Source organism: Natator depressus, chromosome 20 (genome assembly GCF_965152275.1).
Source record: "Natator depressus isolate rNatDep1 chromosome 20, rNatDep2.hap1, whole genome shotgun sequence".
Classification (NCBI taxonomy): domain Eukaryota; kingdom Metazoa; phylum Chordata; order Testudines; family Cheloniidae; genus Natator; species Natator depressus.
This window is the reverse complement of record NC_134253.1, coordinates 2,431,985-2,454,507: the sequence shown is the minus strand read 5'-3', so window position 1 is coordinate 2,454,507 and position 22,523 is coordinate 2,431,985. Positions and strand designations below refer to the sequence as shown.

The window sequence follows — 22,523 nt, the reverse complement described above, 5'->3', positions numbered from 1 at the left end:
GAAGGAAAAGCCCCTTCTCCAGGGATTTCACTGGCCAGGAATAAGCTCCAGCCTGAGGAATCATTTTCATCAGGTAAAGAAGGGGGAGGCAAAAATTAGGGCTTGGTCCTGCTTTGAGCAGGGGCTTGGACTAGATGGCCTCCTGAGGTTCCTTCCAGCCCTGATATTCTCTGATTCTATGAGGCCACACTGTCTTTGCTGTTCACTTGGCAGACAGAGGGGTGCGATCAGGGCCAGACAGAGGTGCAGGGACAGACAGACACATTGGTAGGGACAGACAGACCCAGGGGCAGGGACAGACAGTCACAGGGAGGACTGGGGGGGCAGGGACAGACAGACCCAGGGGCTGGGACAGACAGACACAGGGAAGACTGGGGGGGCAGGGACAGACAGACCCAGGGGCAGGGACAGACAGACACAGGGAGGAAGGCGGGGCAGGGACAGACAGACCCAGGGGCAAACCACCCCCCACAACCAACCACGCCCAGCCAGCATGGAGAGAAGCCCCGCCCCCTCCCGCAAGCCCCGCCCCTCCCACTCTTGAGCCTGGAGCGGCGGCCCGCCGACCATAGAGTCCCCCCTCTGCCGGGGTAGAGCGGCCGGCGACCATAGAGTCCTCATTCCCCCCCCTTCCGCGGGTGCCTGGAGCGTCGCATCCGGGCGGGGCGCCCCCGTGTTTCCGGCGGGGCGGGGGGTTGCGTAGCAGCGCCGGGGCCGGGCGGGGGGCCGGGGAGGCTGCGGCCGCCTCTGAGCCCTGCAGGGTCCCGGAGCAGCCCGGGCTCGGCGCGGTACGTGGTAGGACGGGATCTGGCGGGGGTGTCTGGGGAGGGGGGTCGGGAGGGGGAAGGGGCGGGGGGGTCGGGAGGGGGAAGGGGCGGGGGAGGGGGGTCGGGTCTGGGGGGGGGTCGGTTGGGGGAAGGTCTGGGGGGGTCAGGAGGGGGAAGGGGGTCGGTCGGGGGGGGTCGGTTGGGGGAAGGGGCGGGGGAGTCCGTGGGTGGAGACTGGGGGAGGTGGCCCAGGACGAATGGTCTGGTGGGGGGCTGTGGAGAGAGGCGGAGAGGGGACCCTTAGGGCGCTGTCCGGTGTTACAGGGCCCCCCCAGGCGTGTGGGGTGGCCACAGGGACCTGGCTCGTTCAGGGCAGTGACTGGGACACTTGCTGCCCAAACTGTTTTTTGCAAGTTTAGTGATTAAGCAAATAACCCGATTTAAAAACCCCAAGATCCTTCCCCTGCCCTGTGTGTCGGCCTCGAATTCGTCCTGACGAGTGCCCTCTGACTTTAATGTCTGGTAATATTTCATATCCTCCGCATCAACCTGGTCCAGGCTGGTGGAGTCTGAGCTGCTTGGGCTGCTGCTAAATTGTTGCTGAGAAAATGGGGTGAAATCACTGTGGTTTGGGGAATAGGGAGGTTTCGCCTCCTCGTGTTGCATCATAAATGCTTGGTGCCGCTCACAAGAAATGCTCTCCCAATAGGTTCCCACGGTTACTTTTTAATTGGGCAGGGAATTGTCGCTGTTATGGTGAATTATTGAAATGTGTAGCCTCTGGGTGCTACTTTAATTCAGGCAGGATTGTGGCTCTTTTTTGTCCTATACCCCCATAGGAAAGCACAGTCTAGAACACAGTGGCATACAGAGACAAGAGGTGAGGGAACTGATCAAATATATACAATGTCTATATATGAATTATATAGACACTCTACACTGATAAAAGGCAATGTGGAGAACATTTAGCACAGGGGTTGGCAACCTTTCAGAAGTGGTGTGCCGAGTCTTCATTTATTCACTCTAATTTAAGGTTTTGCATGCCAGTCATACATTAACGTTTTTAGAAGGTCTCTTTCTATAAGTCTATAATATATAACTACACTGTTATTGTATGTAAAGTAAATAAGGTTTTAAAAATGTTTAAGAAACTTCATTTAAAATTTAAATGAAAATGCAGAGGCGCCTCCTCCCACCCCCCACCCCCCCGACCAGTGGCCAGGACCTGGGCAGTGTGAGTGCCACTGAAAATCAGCTCGTGTGCCACAGGTGGCCTACCCCTGATTTAGCACGTTGTGGTTTTCTAAGTGCTGTATGAATCTGTTGTCCTTCAGAGCTCAGTTGTTTGCTCAGGCCTTTGAGGAAGGGTCTGGGGCGCTGTTCCCTCTAAGTTGTGCGCGCACACACAGATCCTAAACCCCGCGCACACAGCAAAACACCATGCACACACAAATTTGCACAGAAGAATTTTTTTGCGCACACGGCCTGTCAAAAATTAGAGAGAACGTTGGTCTGGGGTGTGGGGACTGAAGTGGAATAGAGTTTATGGAGGGGATGGTATGATGGCATAGCCTAATTTTGGCAATTAATTGATCTTTGACTATTAGCGGTAAATATGCCCAATGGACTGTGATGGGACACTAGATGTGGTGGGATCTGAGTTACTACAGAGAATTTTTTCCTGGGTATCTGGCTGGTGAGTCTTGCCCAAATGCTCAGGGTTTAGCTGATCGCCATATTTGGGGTTGGGAAGGAATTTTCCTCCAGGGCAGATTGGCAGAGGCCCTGGGGGTTTTTCGCCTTCCTCTGCAGCGTGGGGCACGGGTCACTTGCTGGAGGATTCTCTGCACCTTGAAGTCTTTAAACCATGATTTGAGGACTTCAGTAGATCAGACATGGGTCAGGGGTTTTACAGGAGTGGGTGGGTGAGATTCTGTGGCCTGCGTTGTGCCGGAGGTCAGACTAGACGATCATAATGGTCCCTTCTGACCTTAAAGTCTATGGTTCTATGATAAATGTGAAATTACTTAACCTGCTATGGAAAATACAGTACAGTAGTGACAAACGTGCTTTGTATTGTGATAGTGAATTTTGGGTGCTAGACTTACAAAAAGTACAAGGTGTGATGGTTCCCAGTTCATTCCTGCATAAATGTCACAGGGAGATTGCTAGGGTGTCCTATTTGGTGGTGGTTAGAAGAACTGTATTTGACCGGATTGCGTAGCTTCAGAAGTTCTGCATTTACCTATAGGGGAGTATATGCTTTCTCCCAATGCTTCCCTTTCTGTTGTGTGAAATCATTCCAGGACAGAACGTTCCTGATCTGAAAATTCTTTACCTGAAATTGGGTTATGTCCCTACCGAGCATCAATCACACTGAAAACTTCTCTTATGCCTTGTCTTCACTGCCACTTACAGCGCGGACAGTTTCCTCGCTCAGGGGTGTGAAAAAACACACCCCGAGCGGTGCAAGTTTCAGCCCTGTAAAGTGGCAGTGTAGACAGTGCTCCAGGGCTGGGAGCTGTTCCCCTCGCACAGGTGGTTTTATTACACCGTTGGGAGAGCCCTTTAAATTGAAAACTCCCCTGTACCTGGCATATGGCAGAACACCCGACTGAATGTCTGTTCCCTAAAACACATGGGAGCATCCAGACCTGAAGCAAACATTTTGCTACTGAAATGATGCAGCGGGCAAACTTCTAGCAGCATGGAGAACAAGGTGTAATAAAAGGCCTTGGGCACAAAGTGGTATTTTTCCAGGTGGCTCACATGCTTCAGTTCCTTGTCCTTAAAGAGGATTTGTATCGATTCTTGTTCAGAGGAGGAATATCGTTGGCTGGAAAGGCTCAGACTGTACAGGGCCTGGTTGTATCAGCAACACAGGGTGTGCAGCCTCGTTAGGCAGGTTATAAAAATGTTACAAATGCTTTGCAGGAAGTGGCTTTTAAGAAATGCGGGTGTATCTGGTGGGGCGGGAGGGATGCACGTGGCTAAAGGCATGTGGTCAGTGGAACAGGAGTTCCTGGATAGAAAGGGTTAGGCCATTTTCCACGTGATGCCGGGAGTGCAGCGCGGGGAGCCGCACATCTTGCCATATTTCTGTTTACATTCCTCCTAGTCTTCTCCTTGTTCCTATTCACAGATCAAGCCCGTTTGTGACCTCCTGACTATTCCTGTGGCAACAGGTCTTGGTCACAGGGAAGAATGACGTTTTAATCCGAACGAGGAGGAAGGGAAAAGATGGGCCACTGGGAGCAGCTGCTTAAAAAGAGCAATCAAAACCCAGCCCTGTGTCTTTGCCAGATTGGGAGGAATTCTGCCACAGAAGGTAAATACTTCAGTTCAAATCTTCTTCCAGATCTCGATCAGCCGAAGCGTTTGTTTAAAAGAAATTCAGACATAGTGTTCAGAACCAAATCAGCAGCTTCATTTGTAAAGAACACTGTGTGGGGATGGTGGGGAGGATAGTCCCCCTCTTCTGTACAAGCTAAGGGGCTATAATTGAATTGAGATCACACTTGTCAAAAAAAACTTCGTATCTGCTCCAGTTACAAGAGATGCAGGTACAAGCTCCGATCCTGCATTGGGAATCTTATGGGCAGACCCCCTGTGGCCATGATAAACCCCTCTGATTTCACTGGAGCGCAGCATGAGGATCTGCCTGCCCAGACCCTGATGCAGAACCTGGCCCTTACTTTGTGCAATTGACAGTGTCTTGTGTCTGGTCACTTTCAGTGCTTCTTCTGTATAGTCCGTTTCGCCCATGGTGAAATGGTTATTGTTCGGGTTAGGGTACTGCTTAGGGGTCAGGGCCCCATTGTGCTGGGCACTGTACAAACATAGAACAAAGCCCTTACAGGACCCCTCCATATAAGCATCTGCAGGGGACAGCAAACCCATTATTCAATTCCAGGTCATAACTATTTCAAGGTGGCTCTGTCAGAAACTGGATTTGGGGGGAGGGTGGTAAATTTATTTGAAAAATTCAAGTTGTGTTCATTAGAATGGTTGACCTTAAAGTTCTGACTGGATTTTAAAAAAATACCACCCCCCCACCCCGCTGTTTCTGCTTGATTTCCAGGGCACTTGTCCTTCCTATGACAGTCTAGAATTTGAGAGTTAAAACATCCCCGTAAAATTACCTAATGTCTTTCTAAGGAGGCAGATTCGCCATAACTTGCAGTAAAATGTGTAATTATTTTTAAAAAAAATCCTAACAATGAAACTCATGTTGGAATCTGGAAAGGCCTCCCAGCTGGTAGGAATGATGACTGGAGGCCATTATTTAAAAAAAATAAAAAAATTAAAGTTTAGTTGGGCTGCATAATGCATGTGAGCGTTTGCAATAAATCAATCAGCTTGGCTAGGCTTCTTCACAGCAGAAAACACTAAATATTTCTCATTGAATAGAGCCTTGAGCAATTTTATGCTGTAAAGACAGATCTGGTTTGAGGTTGGTTTATTACCCATGGTGTCCTTTGCCTCCCACCCATGTAATCAGTCACTGGCTTTTCTTTCCCTCCCTCCAGTGTTCCCGTCTGCCTGGGTTCTTATTCCCAGTTTTTCTCCGTGGGTGCTCCAGCCCCGGAGCACCCTCAGAGTTGGCGCCTATGGTTCTGCTCTCCTCAACACAGAAGACCCCCAGGGGATGGAAACCTAACGTATTGGTTTTGTGAGCTTAGCCTCTGCAGAACCAGATACGGAGCATGTAAAGGTTGTCAGCATTAACAGCAGGGAGTACTTGGGACAGAGGGATGCAGGGGCCCAGATCCCTCTGGTTAAGCAGAGCGTGGTCCCAAGGGCTAGTGTATTACCTGGCCAAACGGCAGAGATTGTGGGGGTGGGCGAAAGCAGATTCCTCGTACCACTAGCTAAAATCCATGTGGTATGGGAAGGTTTGGAAAGTGTTTTGATCATGGGGGTAATGGAACATCTCCTTGTCGACCTGCTGCTTGGTAAGGATTTTTTCGATGTCGCTCAGGTTAAAGTATTTGCCCGCAGCAAAGAGGAGTTTTATGCTGGGACCCCCGAGGGAAAGGGTAAGGTCTCAGGAACCACTGAGAGAATGGGAGAGAGTCTCCTTGATTCCTCTACAGCAGGGTGAAGCCACATGCTTCCAGGTGGGAGGGTGGTTGAGACCAAGTCCTACACTGCAGTTAGAGGCAGCACCACCTCAGGAAGGGAGGGGGGTGTAATGCCTGCCAGGGAGAGAACTGTCCAGGTTGTTAGCTGCCAGTAGGTTGCAGATGAACCAGAGACAGACCCCGCTCCAGGGAGCAGAGAGCAATGTGGCCCAGAGAAGGCGCAGGGGATCTCAGAAACCACTGAAGTGGGTGAGGATTCCTGTGACCCTGTAACACAGGGAAGCAGGGTGCTTCCAAGTATGGGAGGGGCTGAGACTAGCTCCTTTCCAGCAGACGGCAACATGCCCCAGGATCGGGGGCAGGAGAGGGGTTGTCAGCTAGCAGAGTTTTGCAGATGAGCAAGTGATAGATCCCTTCCTAAGGAGCACAGAGAGATGTGTCTTAGAAGGGCTCCCAGAGGAGGGAACTGGGGAAGGAATACTGGGGGTACAGGTTGTGTTCACAGTGATCACTTGGGAGAGGATGTCCAGGACTGAATGGCTGGGTCAACGTCCGTGCACCCAGGCACTCAGCCTGTGCCCCAGGTTTAAGAGGGAACTGTGTAACCGACGTCCTGGAGGGGAGCCGTCACACAACTGACTTCTCAGGGACAGAGAAAGGGGTGGCGGAGGACACCCCAGTCCAGGGCCCAGTTTGTCAGGATGCCATTTCTGGTACGTTTTTGGAAAGTAACTGGGTCCCTTTACATCAAGATGCAGCTCCAATGCCTGGGACAGCAGAGGAGTTGGAACCAGGAAATTGCCAGGTGGTCGCTGTCACAAAGTGTGGGGGAGTCAGGGCCCTGCACCCCCCACTTCCTGCGATTCACCGTGACTCTCAGCCAGCCGGTAACACAGAAGGTTTATTAGACGACAGGAACCCAGTCCAAAACAGAGCTTGTAGGTACAGAAAACAGGACCCCTCAGTCAGGTCCATCTTGGGGGGGTAGGGAGCCAGACCCTGGTTCTGGGCCTCCCTCCGTTTCCCCAGCCAGCTCCAAAACTGAAACCCCCTCCAGCTGTCTCCCCCCAGCCACACTCCCGGCTCCTCCTCCAGCCTTTGTCCAGTTTCCAGGGCAGAAGGTGTCACCTGGTCCCCAACCCCCTCCTGGGCTCAGGTTACATGCCTCATCCCCCAAGTGAAGTGACCCCCTGATATCCCACCACCATCCAGCACCAATGCTGTGTCTAGCACCTGCTAGAAACTACACCATTACTATTTCCTTTCTAGCTAGGGTGTCAACTGAGCTATTGTCAAGGTGACTGTCTTTTTGAAAAAGCTATTATGTCCAGTGTTGAATAAGAAGCAATGAGTAATTTGAGGGGATTTTTGTAACTCCATGTGTATTTAAATTCCACTTTGCCGGCTCTGATTTGGTATCTCCTAATAATTTTGCTGTCTTGGAGTGATAAGGCAGGGAAGAATCTTGAACTTGTTTACCTTTATTTGAGGGGGAAAAATCTGCTTTCTATCAGCACAAGGGCAACTGTGCTATTACGTAAGAGTTTCTAATGTGACTCTCTTTAAAAAGTGGCACAATGTCTCACACACATTGTGAAAGCTGAATGGCTCTGCAGTAACGTAAGGAGCATTTTTAGCATTGCTCACCGTGCTGGGGAAATGGTGCCTTCTGATTATCTAATGGTATGAGACCTGATTTCCCACTGAAGTTCATGTCAAAACATTCATTGACTTAATTCCTGGCTCTGATTGCTACCAGTTATCCTTTCCCCATTGTTATCCACTGGCACATTGTGTGTCAGCTCTTTGTGGCAGGAGCTGTTCTTTACTGTATGTTTGTATAGCACCCAGCACAAAGGGGCCTTGATTCTGATCAGGGCGTGTGTGCGCTACTGCCAATAGAAGTGAATGCCTGGGGCTTTCACAGATCTACTAAGCAAGGTTCCTGCCCCAATGATCCTGCAATCTGACTTCTCCCTCTTCGCCTCTGCTGGTAGACATGCTGTGGGCTGCATTCTGTGCCACGCTGCGTTTCTCTGCCAGCCACAGATGTTACTGTTTGTTATATAAGCACTTCATAGGCTGGAAAGCCATACATGCAAGGAGGACTGGGGGGGCTTGGGAAATGTATAATCGGAGCTAGTGACCCAGAGGTTAAAGGCCTCACTTCAATTTCAGCACAGATCTTTATTGGCCAAGGTTGTTACCTCCTGTGCCCCCATGTGGAACGAGTTTGTTTCTTGGGACAGCTCTCTGTAGACAGCTGTGCTCCTCGCAAACACACTTGCCTCTAATTGGCCCATAACTGGAAGCGGCATCAGAGGCCAGAGTTAAATGGGACACGAGACCAAACTTTTCTCCCACCTCCGTAGGCGGGGCTCCGGGGCATGCTAGAAGCACGTTCCTGGCCACCGTACCTGTGCTGTCTCCGCAGGGAAAGCCGGAGTCCACAGGACTGTCAGTCAATCACCGGCACTAAATCTGTGTTTTAACAAAAGCCACTGGATAAGCCACCCAGGCTGGAGTCCGGGTTCGTGTCAGAAACGTTCATTCACTTGGGTGTGATGAAGGCCAGTTTCGGGAGCATGGTGTTTTGGAAAATAATTAAGCGGTGCTTTTTCTCAGGGAGTAACCAGTAATGTGCTCGGGCTGCAGAAATACACAGATCACGATCACTGTCGTTCACAGGAGACAGCACTTCTGGTCTGTGTGTGCAGTGCCCAAACATCCTGATAAGCATATTTTCCCACTCGAGCAGAAATGCTTTATGGGTAAGTACCTTTGGGTGCCTTAAATCTTTCCTATACCATCCTGAATAGTCACATACCTGATTTTTAACTCTTGTTTTCTAACAATACTGACCACCTTTGGAAAGCACTTTGAGATCTAAGGATGAAAAGCCCTAGATAAGAGAAACCACTGGTATTTACAAATGCATTTTTGCATTTAACAATGCTATTGATACATACATCATTGTGTACTGTGGCTCTTTGGTTTCAATTGATCTAAAAAGTGGGTATAATGGAAGTGGTTTTTTAAACAATGAAGGGTGTCCGCTTTCAAGAATGGGTTTATATAAGATCCTCATTCCATTGTTCATTTTAGTGAGACTCCCTATCTAGAGAAGTCAGAAAATTTTTCCCCTAGCAGGTGGGCGGGGCACTTCTTCCCCTAAGGGATTTGAGTCCTTTCCAGTAATTATTTGTGATCGTGCCTACTAGGTGCTTAGGAAGGATGGTCTTTGCTCTGTGGAGCTTACAATCCACTCACAGACAAGTAGGCAGAGGTCAGGGGAAGGGAATAATAACAATATAGGCAATTTATGTACAAGTCAAGTTATATCTATGGGAGTTGTGCAGTTGTCTCTTTCGGTATTAAGCTTCCTCTTAATTGAGGAGTATGTGTATGTCTGACATTCCACATTTGTTGCTTGCTTGAACCACATGAAGGAAGGGCACAGTGTATAAATCACCAGAAGTCCTGAAGACTGAGTTTCAAATGCAAGTACCTGAATCATGGGTTGGATTGCAGCCTTTCAGTTCTACAGCAAATCTTGTCATAGGGCAAAGGTGTTTCTAACATGTAGCAAGTTATTAATCAACGAGAAAAGCACACTTCTACCAGACTTTTGTTTACTACAATCGCTATAATGATCAGAATTGAGATTTCTATCTGTGATCTTACCTTGTGCATTACTTTCACTCTGGTGTTGCTAGTCAGTTACATCGCTCACGGACTGCTTGGGTGGAGGTCACATGCGCACTCTTGCCCTGGCCCTGCAAAGGTTGTTTGGCCAGTAATGGCAGCCGCAAAGCTGAATCTGAAGAGGCAGTGGGCTGAGACAAGGAAGGGGAGGAGAGATGAGCTCACTGGCATTACACTCGGGCTCATCCAAAAGACCCTTAAACGCTGGCAGGAAGCAGACAATCCCTTGACAACTTAGGAGGTCAGGATGTACGGTCAGAAATCTGAATATTTGTAAACTCAAATCCACAACATCCCTTAAACGACATGAGCTGCAAGGATGGCCTGTGTACGGCTCTTGGGTAGGAGTGGCTTGGAATTAAAATAGTCTGTCAGCGACTCAGGAGGCTGTCAAACCGATGTGAAACCTGTTTACTGTCCTCGTTTATATTGGCTCTGAGCTGATTGTGGATGAAGGTACAACAGTTAAGGCGTTGTTTTAAAGTCATGCTGTGAAAAAAGAATGTTGCATATTGGCTGACGCCACAAAAAACAGCCAGTGACCTTGTATGTCACAGTAAAGCCACGAGGGGCTTGTTTTGCTGCAGAATCATATGTTGAGGGCAGTGGAATACGAGTCAGGGATGGGGGGAGAGAGACTGATACATGGAACCACCAGACTGAGTACAACTGACATGTGATGTTTCCAGAGAACCCTGGCCTCTAATGCCAGTTTGCTTTCCAGAGCTTCCTAGCTTGCTACAGCTCAAGAGAAACTCGTTCATTGTGAATCTGAGCCATGATTTTAACCAGGCCGATGGATCGCCACAGTCCAAACTACTGGGCTCAACAGGGCTTGAATCTGGCACTTGAATATTTTCCAGATCTGTTTTCGTTTAGTTTCATAATTGATCCCATGGCTGTGGCGGAACAGAGCTGCCGTCTCTCCCTGATCGCAGGACTGGAAGCAGAGCTCACTGTGACAACTGTTGAGTTCTGGGGAAGCAGGCGGGCACAAGCCATACAATGTTCATTCTGTAGCAGCTCTCCAGGCCAAGGGAAGGCCAGGGGACAAGGTGTGCTGCACATGTGAAGGACACTGGCCTAAGTGTCTCATCAGGAAGACAGGCAAAGCAAGCGGAGTGCTCTGATTGCTGAAGGAGGCTTGCCGGGCCGAGGGAGCAATGCCTTTGGCTTGCGTCCACAGCAGTCGACACACCTCTAAGTTAGTTTTTTCTGGGAAGCTGCATGGATTGTGCTTTCATGTCTCTGCTTCATAGTGTGAAGGGTTAACTTGGCTTTGCGTAACTCAGTGAATGGTGAGCCAGGTTGCTTTCAATAACAGCCTGGAGGAGGCTTGTCAGAGTGTTTTTGCTTTAACCTTTAAGTAACTTATTTTGGTGGCGAACTCTATTGCGTAAAGTCCAGGTCTCCCCTGTTCTTTAGGATCCTATCCAACTCCTGTTAAAGCCATTGCTAAGGCCTTTAGATTGCAAGCTCTTCTGGGCAGGGGCTATTTTCATGTACAAGATAATTTCAAAAGCTGGAGAGAGGAAGCATATCTAGCTAGATTACTTACTAAGTTCTAAGACTCCATTCCTGTTCTGTCCCCGGCAAAAGCATCACACAGACAGACAGGGAGAGGGAGGGGGGCAGGCTTTGTTTCTTCCTCTCCCCAGCTTTTGAAAGTATCTTGTCTCCTCATTGGTCATTGTGGTCAGATGCCAGCGAGGTTATCCTAGCTTCTTAACCCTTTACAGGTGAAAGGGTTTTTCCTCTGGCCAGGAGGGATTTTAAAGGTGTTTACCCTTCCCTTAATATTTATGACAGTCCTTAACGCCCTTCCATCCACACACACAAACTTTTCTGCCGAGTTTAGTGGTGCCTTCGTCCCCGGCTAGCGGGCTGGCTGTGGGTGCAGGCTAAAGCCTGGATTCTGCTTTCGCTCAGACTGGTAACCTGCCCACTTTGCAGTCTAAATCCCTTGAGTGCTGATAGTCCTCCAGTGCCTTCCCACAATTCCCCCCACACTCCCAGAAGGACAGACAAGTTCTTTCACAGTTCCCCGGGAAAGGATCAGTGACTCAAGTTACTATGATCCAGAGAACCAGCGAGGATGCAGTATTCTACTATGGCTTCGCAGTGTGTCTGCTCACATCTGGGTTAGGCTAACATGGGTGCAGATCACCCGAGGTAACTCTGCAGTGAAGACACATCCTCTTGTCACACCTGTGAGAAGTCACCTTACAGATCAGAAAGCTGAGCTATCGAGTGGTGAAGTGGCTTGCCCAGGACTCTGCAGTGAGTCAGTAGCAGATTCAGAATTGGAACTAGTGCTTTCCTGGCTCTCAGCCTTGTGTTCACTTGGCTAGATGGGAGGTTCTCACAGTGGGCTGTCGAGCACTTAGATTCATAGATTTCAAGGCCAGAAGAGATCATTGTGGTCATCTAGGCTGACTTCCTGCGTGACACAGGTCATGGGACTTCCCCAAAATAATTCCCTGAGCAGATAATTCCTTGTCACTATTTGCTGCAGAGTGTGCCTTGGGGTCTTGTGCAGCAAATACTATGCACGAAAATCTCTGCAGATTACTGCTGGGGGTCGTTAGTTTAGGAAGTCTTTGTCTGATGGGGGTAAACTGACTTAGAACGAGGGTTTTAATAGTGGAGTTGGTGCTTCAAAATACAGGGTTTTCTCATACGTGTGAGAGGGACTGCACTGATAACAGAAACCTGATCAAATGGTTTCCTAGTATGATGTAAACGAACAAATTCAGAGATGGGATTAATTCCTTACCATTGTTTCAAAGTATGTACGTTAGGGCAACAACTGCTGGCAATGATGGTGGCTTTCTAGAGATTAGTGAGAAGAGCAAAGAAAATGTTAGAATCTTATTAAATAATTTAAACTACAGTTCCCGTAATTCTCCTGTAACTGATATCAAATGAGATTGATCTGGTGGGTTATGATTTGAATACCTTCCCAAACAATTATCGCCACGATCCATGTTACCTGTCTCATGTGTGACGTACATGTTGGCATGAATGCATCAGCGCCTAAATACCACAGTGTTGGGCTCTATGGATATATCAATTTCACAACATAATTGCATGTTAAACATGTATAAAACTACAAATGCTATTACTGAGTTAAACCTTTTCATTCCCTGATTTTCCCTCTGAGTGGAGCGCACATTCTTTAAAATTGCTAAGCTGACTTCCTGGATGCATACGAGTGCAATCAAAGGCATTTTGTACTAATGCTGCGTGGGTGAGTTCTTTGATCACCATTCGACTCAGTGCACATTTGAGTTTCTGTTCAATTTCTTGCTCTGAAAAGACAACTGATGCCTCAGAGTTGAAGCTTATGGTTAAACAGCTCTGTTCCTAGTCACGCTAGTGTTTGAGCAGTCAATGGTACAGTTGTCTTGTGCCACAGAGAGGTTAATAGGTGAAGAGCCATGTGCTGATGCTGTTTTTTTTTTTTCTCTAAATCACTGTGGCAAGTTAGTGGAAAAATCTTACTTAAAAAAAAAAAAGATTCTTGCAAAATTTCAAGGATATAATTTCTTAAACCCTCTGAATTTCAGTCAAAAATGTGTCCCTCTCCTGTCCGTTACTGGCATGGAAATAAGTGTCCTTACCAGCTCTACCAACCAGGTGGCATTATTCACTGTTGGCTGCTTTCAGGCCCATACTTTAGTTTTGTTTGGCCATCCAGGTCATAAGAAGCAAGGAAAAAAGTACCCAAAAGTATTCTTGGTTGTGCACAAATTTCATCCCAGGTTTTAGAGAGACAAGGTGGGTGAGGTCATGTCTCTTATTGGAGCAGCCAGACCTGCAGAAGAGTTCTATGTAAGCTCAAAAGCTTGTGTCTCATGCCAACAGAAGTTGGTCCAAGCTATTACCTTGCCCACTTGTCTCTCAAAGATCCTAGGAGGAACATAAGAATGGCCGTCCTGGGTCAGACCAAAGGTCCATCTAGCCCAGTATCCTGTCTTCCAACAGTGGCCAATGCCAGGTGCCCCAGAGGGAATGAACGGAACAGGGAATCATCAAGTGATCCATCCCCTGTTGCCCATTCTCAGCTCTGGCAAACAGAAGCTAGGGACACCATCCCTGCCCATCCTGGCTAATAGCCATTGATGGATTTATCCTCCATGAACTTATCTAGGTCTTTTTTTGAAAACTCAATTACTTAGCAGAGATGGGGACTGAAAGAACAGGGCTATAACAACACTGCATATCCCAGGTTTTGTCTAAGTTGCTGTTCCTGTCTCTGATCTTTCTTTACCTCGTGGAGTGGAGTTAAGAGCAACTAGGCTTTGTCTTCACTGCTTTTAAAAAACAAATAAACAAAAAAACAGGTGGGTTTTTTATCCTCAGAGTAATAAATGTGTGTGAGCTATTCTGAGGTAAAAACACTGAAGAGAAGATACTTCAGTTTCACCCCAGGTAAGCTAGGTGAGGTCAGCACTATGCCCCTGCCTGGTGCTGACCTCGCATTGTTCACCTCCGTAAAACTAAAATGCCTTCTCTTCGCTGGGTTTTTCCCCCTTAGTGTAGCCCTCAAACGTTAGTTACCCACTGGTAAAAATACACCTTTTTAGCAGTGAAGTCAAGGCCTCCGTCCCCATCTCTGCTAAGTAATTGAGTCTGTCAATGCTTTGTCCCCCACATCCACCCTGGCTAAGCGTAGATCAGACAAAACTCCTTAACAAAACTAAGTACGAGCTTTGGCCTTCTAAAAACAGAACTCTGCATTCCCAGGTCTGACCGCTCAAGCCCACGTTCTCCGTGTGGCTGAAGCCACTTTAAGCACCTACAGCCACTAAGGGTAATGCTACGCTGGAAACAGTAACAGATTGATCTGGAAAATCTGGCACATGAATAAAGGCTCCAGCTACCAATAAAACAGGCCGTATCAGTTGGCAGAAGCTGCCCAGGTAGGAGACTTAATAAAATCCCGCAAAAGAATCTAAATGAGCCTCACTCAGGAGGAAGCTGTGGGTGGGAGCCCCGTGTCCCCAGAGTGCGTGCACGCTTTATCGAGGGACTACCAAATGAAAGCTTGACTTTTATATATGGTTATAATGTGCTGTTGTCTAACTTCCACGTGGGGCCGGAGTAAGTGTCTCATCTCTGCAGGGCAGTTCAGCTACACAACCTCTGTTCTAAACTTTGTGGGAGATGTGGGGCCAAAACTCAGTCTTGCTTTGATCATTTACCCCTTGATGTTTGTGTCTCTCACGTGGGCTCCAAGGTGCATTTTGCTGTAAATAAATTCCTCTCTTCCCTTCATCGTGGAAGGGTTTCACATTTTCATCTGAGCAGAGAGGTGGCACGTGCCTGTGGTTTCCAGCTCAAGGGAAACTTTGGATCCCACTGCTTAATTGACATGCTGTCTGAATGTGTCCTTCTACCACCTCGCTGTGCTGTCTGTCGGAACGACCTTAGCTCACATTACGTTTCTGTGCCACGCGTCATTCTGTCACACTTGCATTGCACTGTTAAAACCAGGTTGCTGGCCAGCTAGGTCATGCAGATGGCGTTCCAGCTGGCTTTACGTGCTGCTGCGTGTGCAGGTTCAATGTCGCTGCAGTTAATAGTCGGCTTCAGAACGGGTCACGTTGCTGTCAGTGACCAGCAGCATCTGCTTTGTGCTGTAGAGGCCCACTGGGATAGCGAAAGGTCAGTGTTGGAGCCCCCGTCCCAGAGCCGTCGGGTCACGTCTCTCTCTGCTATGCCGATTCCACCGTGTGGTTTCCACCCCAGTCTGGGATGAAGTGAAGCTAGGCGGCAGAGAGGAAGCTGCAGCGGATGAGACTGTGCCGGGAGCAGCAAGGCGACATGAAGGCTGGGGCAGAAGATAGTGGGGCTAGATGCGCGGAAATGTTGCACGTCAGAAACCCGTGGCAGGCGGGAGTGCTTCGGCTCTCTCCATGGCTGAGCAGCTCATTTCTTCTCTCAAGCTTGGTCTGTGCTTCATGTTTTACCAGTGTAACGATGCCAATCGGGAATCGGTTTGTTTTTTCCGGACCTAGCTTTGCCAGTGGAACTCGCAGTGTAGGTGTCGTTATCCTGGGGCAGGATAGCTCCTCCAGTTTGGCCGACCTGGCCTCACAAGCACAACTCTGCTGGTATAACTGTGTCTGCACCAGGGGTTCGGCCTTTGCTCTGCTGGCCTGGATCCACACTGCCAGAGTTAAAGCTGCAAAACTTAAGTGTACACAAGCCCTTCGATTCATTCACTATCTGTCTCTCCCGTCTTCCCCTAAACAATCTGCTTATCAGTCCAGAGCTGTGTCTGTGTGGGCTTGGGCCACCCCCTCCCAAAACCGGCTCTCGCCCTAGCTGAGAAAGCAAAAAGACTGCAGCAGAGGCTCATGGGGGGGAGGGAGTGTTTCTAGCCAAATGTTTCAGAGACTTTGCAACGCCTGTAAATGACCCCCTCTAAGCACCAACTGTGTGATTCCCTCAGAATTCATCTGTCTTGGTCCTGTACTAGCTTAAGCAGCTGTGACAGATACTCACAGTTGCCCCAGTGCTTCTCCTCCATGTGTCGAATGCCTCTTACTTTCCTTTGCCTCTTAAGACCAGAACGCTGGGCTCCCCTTTTCTGACCATTCCCTGTCTGACCACTAGATTCTGCTTCCTCCCTCTGGTTGAAGCTACACGAAACACGTGCAGAAGTGAAAGTCCAGTACTGCCACGTCCCTTGCTTTCGCCTTTCATTGGAAGCTCTCAAAGAGTTTTGAACACTTACATGAATATCTCTGGGGGAATTCCTATCGTACATACTTTAAAGATGGGAAAACTGAGGCACAAGGGTCATGCCCAAGATCACAGGGTGAGTCAGTGGCAGAGCTGGGAATAGAACCCTGGAGTTCTGGCCCCCAGTCCTGTGCTTTTACTACAAGAGACACTCCCTCTTATGGCCTTCTTGTTTTCCCTTTGGTTTTAATGTACTTTTCTGGCCCCCAGGGTTTATGAAATTGGGAAGATTACACAAATAACATTGCTTACAGAACAGGTTTCCTCCAAGCTCACCCAGGTGCAGTGCTGTTGGCAGACCTCGTATTGGCCGTAATGAAAACAGGGTGTCTGTTTTCTGAGAAACTAGGCAAAGCTGGAAATCTGAGACTTCCAGCACAGGCCGTAATTAAGTTAGATTTAGCAGATCTGTCCAACAAGGTCTGGCTCTCATTATGGACTAGTCTCTTGCATCTGATACTTACTCACTAAATCCACCAGCTGCGTGTATCTGCTGTCAGAGGGGACGGGTGGAATAACTTATTCACCAGATTCGACTTGACAGATCCCGAAGTCGAAGTGTGTGGTCTTGCGCACTGTTAGTGAAGTTCTATCATCCTTGGCCTGCTGGAGCCGCTACGTGAGGGGTTTAACTCCTCACTGGGTCTTTGGTTTTCCCAGGAACAGTTTCAAAGGTCGCTGCCTTGCATTTTACATTTGGGAGGGTTATTTCCCACATGATGATGATGCTGAGCTCCGACCTCAGGTGGCTTCTAAATAAGTAGCTGCCATGACTTTGCATGTTCTGCGTTTAGTGCAAAGCGTGTTTGTAGCCTGCAGTTGTTAGTGAACTAAATTGCTTCACTTCCAGCATTTTGGCCTGGGCTGCTCGTAGCAGACCAGGACTTGAGTTAGGCCTTTTTTATATTGTCTATTTCATCCCATCCATCGTCTCTCCCCTCTGGCTGTAAAACAAGCCCATCAAAGGCCTTCATCGGCACGGCGTGTCTAGAGTGTCTCTTCTTTCTGCTTAAGGCTCTATACTCGAGCGTCACAGCTGGGATTTTCAAAGCAGCTAAAGGGGAATTAGACTGGGGATTTCCAAAGGCAGGGTGTCTCTCTTGGGCTTGCAGGGAATGGACCTCAGTGGTTCTCTTCTACCTTTATGATCTTCGATTGGACTTGATATTGCTTTGACTGTCGGTATATTTACTCTACAGTTACTGGATGGTGTGTGCTATTGCTGTCTCTGCTGTGCAAGGATCTATCAAATTAAGACCCTTTATAAAAACCCAGAGTGGTAACGTGTAGAAATTGATGCTCAATACTTAAACAGTCACTCCAGAGCAAGGCTCTCCTACAGCATCCGCAGGGGTTTTTAGGGTAGAGTTTTACATATTCAATGCCTGGGGTCTGGTTCTGATACTCAATCCGCCCATAATGGCGGACCATTCTGAATGTTCCCTGTTGCCGTGTTGCTCAAGCCATAGGTTCTATACCCCAGCCATACAGAACAGCTGGTTATTTTGGACCCCAGCCATCTGGAGACTAGATGAATTTTTTTTTTTCCCCCCCAGCCAGAATGATTTTGTTCCAATCAGATTCACAATACACTTCGCTGCTCAGTCCTGCTGCTTTCTGTTCTTTCTAATGCCCTGTTCCTTGTTAGTGTGTTGTCCATAATAAGTATAATGTCTTCAGGGCAAGTAACGGCCTTTAAAGCCCCATGTTGGCACCATACAGATCACAAGTAAAGGATAGAAAGTGCACTCTGAAGCGCTGAGCCAGCAAACCCAACAGAGAGATGACGCATCCATCTTAGCAAACATTTCTCTTGTGAGCATTCAGCGTGAACCTTTAATGGTGCATGGATCCAGTGCATAAATCTCACTTGGCCTTTCTTGATGGGCAGCAGCACAAGGCTGGTGTGAAACCTAGAGCGGCTGTTATGAAAGCGAGGAAGATGAATCGGGTGGGACAGAATACGGGCGGAGGTCTTTATCCTCTGGCCTTCAAATGACTCAGGGGTCTGCGTCGGTAGAAATGAGTGTGCCCTAGAGCCAGTGGATATCGAGCGGACACACAGAAAATCTGTTCTGTAGATAGTGCCCAAAGCCATTTTAACCCGGCAGAAGGCTTAGTTCACTGGGAACCTCTGGGATCCAGAGGACACACATTTCAGAGGGGTAGCTGTGTTAGTATCAGCAAAAACAGCAAGGTTTTTGTGGCCTTGTGGCACCTTTAGAGACTAACAAATTTATTTGGGCATAAGCTTTCGTGGGCTAGAATCCACTTCATCAGATGCATGGAGTGGAAAATACAGGAGCAGGTATAAATACATGAAAAGATGGGAGTTGCCTTACTAAGTGTGAGGTCAGTCTAATGAGACAACTCAATTAACAGCAGGATACCAAGGGAGGAAAAATAACTTTTGTAGTGGTAATGAGGGTGGCCCATTTCAAACAGTTGACAAGAAGGTGTGAGTAACAGTAGGGGGAAATTAGTATGGGGGAAATTAGGGTTGGGTTTTGTAATGACCCAACCACTCCCAGTCTTTATTCAGGCCTAATCTGATGGTGTCCAGTTCACAAATTAATTCCAGTTCTGCAGTTTCACGTTGGAGTCTGTTTTTGAAGTTTTTTTGTTGAAGAATTGCCACTTTTAGGTCTGTTATTGAGTGACCAGGGAGATTGAAGTGTTCTCCTACTGGTTATGAATGTTATCATTCCTGATGTCAGATTTGTGACACAAACACGCTGTGGCAAAGCCACGTGAACGTATGCCTTGTGTAGTGTGGAAATGAACCTTGGACCTCCATGCAAGAGTGCCAAATGGTTTTTTGGTTAAAACTCTTAAAAAGCTGTTAATCTCCCTTTTGTTAATGGAAACCGCACTCTCAGCACTTGACTCTTCCTGGGGCGGGGGAGAGCTATCTTGCTTGGAAAACGCACCATCGTTACCACGGAGATCTTCTTTGAACTCTTGGTGTTACTGCTGACGTAAATATGGGCAGACTTGCTTTCCAGGGCTGTTGGGTTTTGGGGAAGAAGAGCTGCGACCTCCTTTGCTATCCCAGACTGACTCTGGCATTCCTGGGCCATCTCTAGTTGCCGAGTGAACTGATGCCAAGCGACTGGATTGTGACGGGTTAGTTCAGGAACTGGGACAAAACTCAAATGCGTTTAATGCTGTTAAGAATTTTTGGGGTACTTGGACCACTAGGATGATAGCTTTCAAATGAGTGACAGGGTAGGTGGTGACTGGCTGGCTTACCTTCTGATGTCATAATCAACCCCCTTACTGGTTGGCTTATGGAGCGGAGAGGAGCGGCTCCAGTCACAGGCCATGTGCTGACTTCTTAGTTCAAGGGTTAGGAGCCTTATGTCTCTTCCACAGCAACTTTTTGGTCTAGGAAGATCCTCTGTAAGAAATGGGGGGGACCTTTTAGACCATCATTGCCAGCTGCTCTGATATCCTGGAGATGTGAGTGGGGTTACCATCTTCCTGCGGGATCTGTCGGTGAGGGACCGTGAAAGGACCTTTGTCCCAGTGCAGGGCCTTGTAAAAGGTTGCGGGTAAATGCAGGCACTTCATGAGGTGCACAGGTACTCCTGTCTTTTTACCTATGTGTACTGTGATAGCAACTACAGACCCAAACAAGGTCAGGGCCCCCCCCTCACTGGGCACTATGCTGACACCCCGGGGCCCTGATGTGGAGAGCTTAGAGGCTAAATAGAGCATGTTCCCCTGAGGGGTGGATGGTATCACGTGACTCAGACCACTCGCACCTCTGAAACATTTTGATGTTGGTTGTGATCATGTTACATAATCTCCACAGCCGTCCTCTGATGTTCCCGCACACCTGGCGTGTGTAGGAAAGACTGGAAGCCCACGGTAGCCCAGTGAATTCTGTGGGGCTCTAAAAGTGCTATGTGTTGAGGATGCGTAAGTGACTCATTAAGACACCTGGAATTAAACCAGCACCTGAAGTTTTACAGTAGTGGAATCAATGGATCCGGTTCCCGAATCCTGACTTAGGAGCAGAAGAGCTGTAGGGACGTGGGAATAACTTGGGCTATGCTATTCCTGTACCCCAGACGTTACAGGGGTCCTGTGTGAACTAAATCCCTGTCTCCATCCGGCTCTTCTGGGCACAGGGAGCAGCTAACCGCCGACAGGGTGTGGCATGCTCACCGCTCGAGAAGGCTTGCGAGAGGAGAAGCCGCACTTTAACCAAAGAACGGACACTAGGATCCCTGAGTACTGGGCAGGACACCGGAGTTCAGGTGGCACTGTGTAACCAGCTCGGGTTGACTGTAGCGTCTCTAGTTCCCTGCATGGGAACCTGCTGGTGGAGAAAGGGAATGGAAGCTGCCAAAGGGAATCCGTGCAATGGAGAGGATGATCGGGATGCAGTTCTGTGGGGGAAGAAACTTGAGAAATTAGGGCTAGGGTCAGGACTGGAAGGGACCCTCCTCGGTCATCAGGTCCAGTCCCCTGCGACCACAGACATCCCATTCATAAACGTATCCAGCTGGGGTCTCGCTGTTGTTTTGTGCTGTGAGGATTTCCAGACGAGTTCCTGTAGTGGGCAGCGGCCCAGGGGCATGTGCTGCAGTGGCACTGTGCTATTCAAATTACGGTAGCGCCTTGAGACCCTGTCTGAGTTTGCCAGCTCATTGTGCCAGGCACAGCTCAGATATCTAGTCAGGGACTGACAGAGCCTACATAGCTGAGACGGGGTGGGAGGGGAAACGGCGGCAGAGAGAGGCAAAGTGACTTGCCCAAGATCACCCTGTATCAGTGGCAGAGAGCGGAGCTAGAATCCTGGTGGTCTGAGCACATCTGGTGCTTGCTCTACTTGTCCGTAGTGTCCTGGGCGCTCGGTGCCTCCTCTGCCTTCTCGCGCACAGACCCTTCAGTAGCGAGGACAAAAGAAGCAAGATAGGAAAAGCTGCAAGTGCGGAGGGATGAGTAATGCCTTGTGGGGGAGGGAAGTGTGCAGTTGGTGCTAGCAGGAGAGCAAAACTGAGGAGCGATTCAATGCATGGAAGTGGGGCTGACAACAGTGCACCACACCCTATTGTGTAAGGGCTTGGAGCTGGTCTGCGAGCCCCTGGCTTAGCATGCAGCAGGCTCAGGTCTGTTTCCAACTCTCCGCATTGCAAAGAGGGACTTTAAACTCCCAAATCAGGCTCTGCCTTCAGAGGAGCAGAACATGAGTCTGTCCTTGCTTTCCTCCCGGTGTGATCCCCGCAGTTCTCTGCCTGCCCCTGATCTCCTTCCTTCTCTCTCTTTCCAGGGTTCTGGCTACGGTGATGAGCAATGGGGTATGATGTAGCCCGCTTTCAGGGGGATGTTGATGAAGACCTTATATGCCCCATCTGCAGTGGGGTCCTGGAGGAGCCGGTGCAGGTAGGTGCCAGAAAGAGCAATAACCAGTTCCTTTCCGCTGTCGTGATCGGCGAGATTTACAGGGGTGATTCCGTACTACGGTTTTATCCCCGTTCTGGCAAGTGCGGGTGGATGTTAAATGCACAGCCATGCATGTGTGAAAAGAGAAGCTTAATGTACAAGTGCAGCTCCGACCCTTCCGATCGCCGCTTGAAAGTAGCGGCTTGCCAAGATCCGCCTAACCAGGGTTAAATTGCTGTAATCTAACAAATACTGGTGGAAATCTGCTGAAAGCTGCTAGTATATAAACATCCTAGCTATTTCAATTCATCGCTTTTAAAATGCGACTGCCCCAACCTCCGCGGGTGTCTGAGACCTACCAGAGGCTCTGGAGCTGGCGTGTGCATTGGCATTTGATGGTTCTATATAAAAAAAAAAAAAGCTTCTCCCGGCATTTTTGCATGCGGCGTGGTGTTAGGGTTAGCGTTCATCCCGGCTTCTCAGAACTCCACCTAAACCAGCTGATCACCAAACCAGACACCTTCCCGAAGTCTTGCTCCACACCAGCAGAAGAGAAGCTGTGTACTCCAGGGGCCTGAGCTGACAGCCTCTCCCCCATCTCTTTGTGGCCGTATCCAGCGCATTGAAAGGCCAAATTGTTTTGTTGCAGAGACTCGGGAAGTGGATCTTGGTGTATTTCCGCTTGCTACCAGCAGGCTGGCAGGTCTCTCCCTTCACACTTGGAAGCGTGCTCCCCTGGGGCATAGGCACCATCTTCCGTCTGCTTTAGGAACGTGTCAGCCTGAGGTCTGCCAGGCAGCTGTGTGGAGCAGCCGCCAAC

At 48.9% G+C, this 22,523-nt stretch overlaps 1 protein-coding gene across 2 annotated transcripts in view; it reads left to right on the top strand.

Moving 5' to 3' along the window:
- Positions 1–703: 703 nt before the first annotated feature.
- Positions 704–22,523, top strand: part of RNF41 (ring finger protein 41) — a 31,913-nt gene continuing 10,093 nt past the window's right edge. Inside the window, exons 1-3 of one of the 2 annotated variants that reach the window (XM_074935700.1) lie at positions 704–788; positions 3,910–4,095; positions 21,591–21,703. In XM_074935700.1, coding sequence (XP_074791801.1) covers positions 21,614–21,703 — 90 coding nt within the window. In that variant the 5' untranslated portion in view covers positions 704–788; positions 3,910–4,095; positions 21,591–21,613. Of the gene's footprint in view, positions 789–3,909; positions 4,096–8,603; positions 8,623–21,590; positions 21,704–22,523 lie in introns of those variants that run through there. The other variant, XM_074935701.1, reaches the window with a different exon arrangement.